Source organism: Mandrillus leucophaeus, unplaced genomic scaffold, assembly GCF_000951045.1.
Source record: "Mandrillus leucophaeus isolate KB7577 unplaced genomic scaffold, Mleu.le_1.0 Scaffold559, whole genome shotgun sequence".
Taxonomy (NCBI): Eukaryota; Metazoa; Chordata; class Mammalia; order Primates; family Cercopithecidae; genus Mandrillus; species Mandrillus leucophaeus.
Genome location: NW_012106019.1, coordinates 823,087 through 825,634, shown reverse-complemented (window position 1 = coordinate 825,634; position 2,548 = coordinate 823,087). Strand labels below are relative to the sequence as shown.

General features: G+C 35.5%; 1 protein-coding gene across 2 annotated transcripts in view; it reads left to right on the top strand.

The window, feature by feature from the left end:
* MOB1B (MOB kinase activator 1B) overlaps nt 1-2,548 on the top strand; it is an 89,752-nt gene that overhangs the window by 80,370 nt on the left and 6,834 nt on the right. For both annotated transcript variants that reach the window (XM_011998143.1, XM_011998144.1), the window contains one exon: nt 1,814-1,947. In XM_011998143.1, coding sequence (XP_011853533.1) covers nt 1,814-1,947 — 134 coding nt within the window. The remainder of the gene's footprint in view (nt 1-1,813; nt 1,948-2,548) is intronic.

Below are 2,548 nucleotides of genomic sequence, written 5' to 3'. Positions count from 1 at the left end.
AAAAAAAAAAAAAGAATAATTACAGTCTGGGGATGGTGGCTCACACCTGTAATCTCAGCACTTTGGGAGGCCAAGGTGGGAGGATTGCTTGAGCCCAGGAGTTCAAGGGTGCAGTGAGTTATGCTCGTGCCTCTGTACTTCAGCCTAAGCTACAGAGCAAGATCCTGTCTCAAAAAAAAAAAAAGCATAATGATGGCTAAAATCTTACCATTCATGGTCTCTGTCTCCTAAGAGGAGCAAACAAGGAGATACAATAGGCTTAAATTGCACTAAGAACTTTAGTATTATATTAGAAAGAATCTTTTGACTGTGAAAGTGATTAAACAGTAAAAACAATATCAAGAGGTGTTGGAAAGTATCTCCTTGGAGACCTTCAAAATGGACTTGATAGTCATCCCTATTGCCCCACTTTTGGCAGTAAGGTTGTCTACAGAATGTTTAATTCAGGTATATCTTGTTTAATGTTATTGTTCAGGTATAAGTAGTTCTGATTAAATAGAAAGCATCCTCACTTATCCTATCCAAAGATAATTGTTATTGTTTAAAATATCCTGTAGTATTTTTCTATTATATGTTGTCATCTCCTTTCCCAGGCTAACTGACCTATCATTTAGCCCAAATCTGGGGACAAGGGTAGAATTGAATCAAAGGGAGAGAGGTTAAGCAGCAGAAGTAACCTTTTGGAAACTAAAATACTAAATGCTAGTTGAGTTTAGAGATTTTTCCTCTTTGGAATTTCACTTGTATGCATCTTCCTTATCTCAAAATTCAGGGGGCGGGGGTGTGTGTGTGTAACTCTTTTAGGGTTTGTGTTTTTTTTTTTTTTTGAGACGGGAGTCTCGCTCTGTTGCTCAGGCTGGGATGGGCACCATCTTGGCTCACTGCAACCTCTGCCTCCCTGATTCAAGTGATTTCTGGCTAATTTTTATATTTGTAGTAGAGACGGGGTTTCACCATATTGGCCAGGCTGGTCTTGAACTCCTGACCTCAAGTGATCCGCCCGCCTCAGCCTTCTGAAGTGCTAGGATTACAGGTTGTGAGCCACCTTGCCTGGCCTCTTTTAGGGTACTTATACCATTTTTACATCTTCACTTTTGAGGCTGTCCTTTCTACTAGCCTATTTTCCTTGAGAGTAGGGAAAGTGTCTGTCTTTCATTTTAGTGTTTCTTGTTCTTAGTATCTTTTACATGGAAGGTGCATATTAGATGTTTATTGAATCAAAGGATGGTGGTGTTCTGCTAATACCAAAAGCCTTTATTTGGGTTGCAAATTTTCTTTGGACCTTCTTTAAAGACATGTTTAGCTCTTCAGCCAAATGTACTCAAGTATGAAATCATTCTCATCCTCATTAATCTTACTTTGGTGCTTCTGTGTCATTCTCTATCCTTAACCGAAAATTTAAAGCCCCAAGTTAAAAAGAATTGTACTGCATAAGGAGAAGTGGTTTTTAAGGAAGAAAAACAACCATAAAGTACAATAGTAGTCATCATAGAACTAGGAAGTAAGCTAGTTTTTCTACTACAATAATATGTGATTCTAAAATATAAATGCTGTTTATGACAGCTGTGCAGAAAAATTCAGACATGTGAGGAGAGCATAGAAACACAAAACATGAGTTTGTTGGGATCTACTTAGTTTGAATTGTGATAAATGCAAAGTAGTCCATTGGATATTTAAAAATATATCTTTATTTGGAGGAGCAGAGTGTTGAAAACATGTCTGTGTGTACATTAGTAATATAGATACATAAAATATATACACTGTGTATAGGTATATACTAATCTTCTGTGTGCTTTTTATCTCTCCAATGCAGATATGAGTATCATTGGGCAGATGGAACGAACATAAAGAAACCTATAAAGTGCTCTGCACCAAAGTATATTGATTACTTGATGACTTGGGTTCAGGACCAGTTGGATGATGAGACGTTATTTCCATCAAAAATTGGTATAATTATTTTTTGTAATTGGGATCCATCATGATTTATCTTTTATATGTTTATAGAATTTTCTTCCCTTTTTCCACTATATCTAGTTGGAGAGTTCTTTATGGCTGTGTTGATGTGTGTATATGTTATGCACCTCCCAAGAAGAGGCACAAAAGTTTGTTAACACAGTGGTAAAATAAGCAAGTGATCCTGTGTGAATTGAGCTTTCCCCCTTTAACTTAGTGCTTTTAAATGCATAATTAGCTGAAAGGATAGGTATATTAGAAAATAAATGATCTCCCTTTCTTAAGGTAATTATTTTTTGATGATATTCTAGATTAAAGTATCACTGAGTTTATTTTCAGACAATGATAGTTTTTTTTTAATACTTTAAAAAACAATTATGATCATCATTGAGAATAAACTTACTTTCCTGAAGTAAAGGAAAGGCTTAAAAAGCCCTTTCAGTAGAAAGTTCTAGCTGGAGGGTTATTCCTATTCCAGGAACCATGGTAAAGTACCATATGTAACATATATTTCCAATCTTATGCACTTAAAGGTGTTTATCTTTTTCAAACCAAATTTATCATGAACATTAAGGTAAACCCTCTATTTTATTTT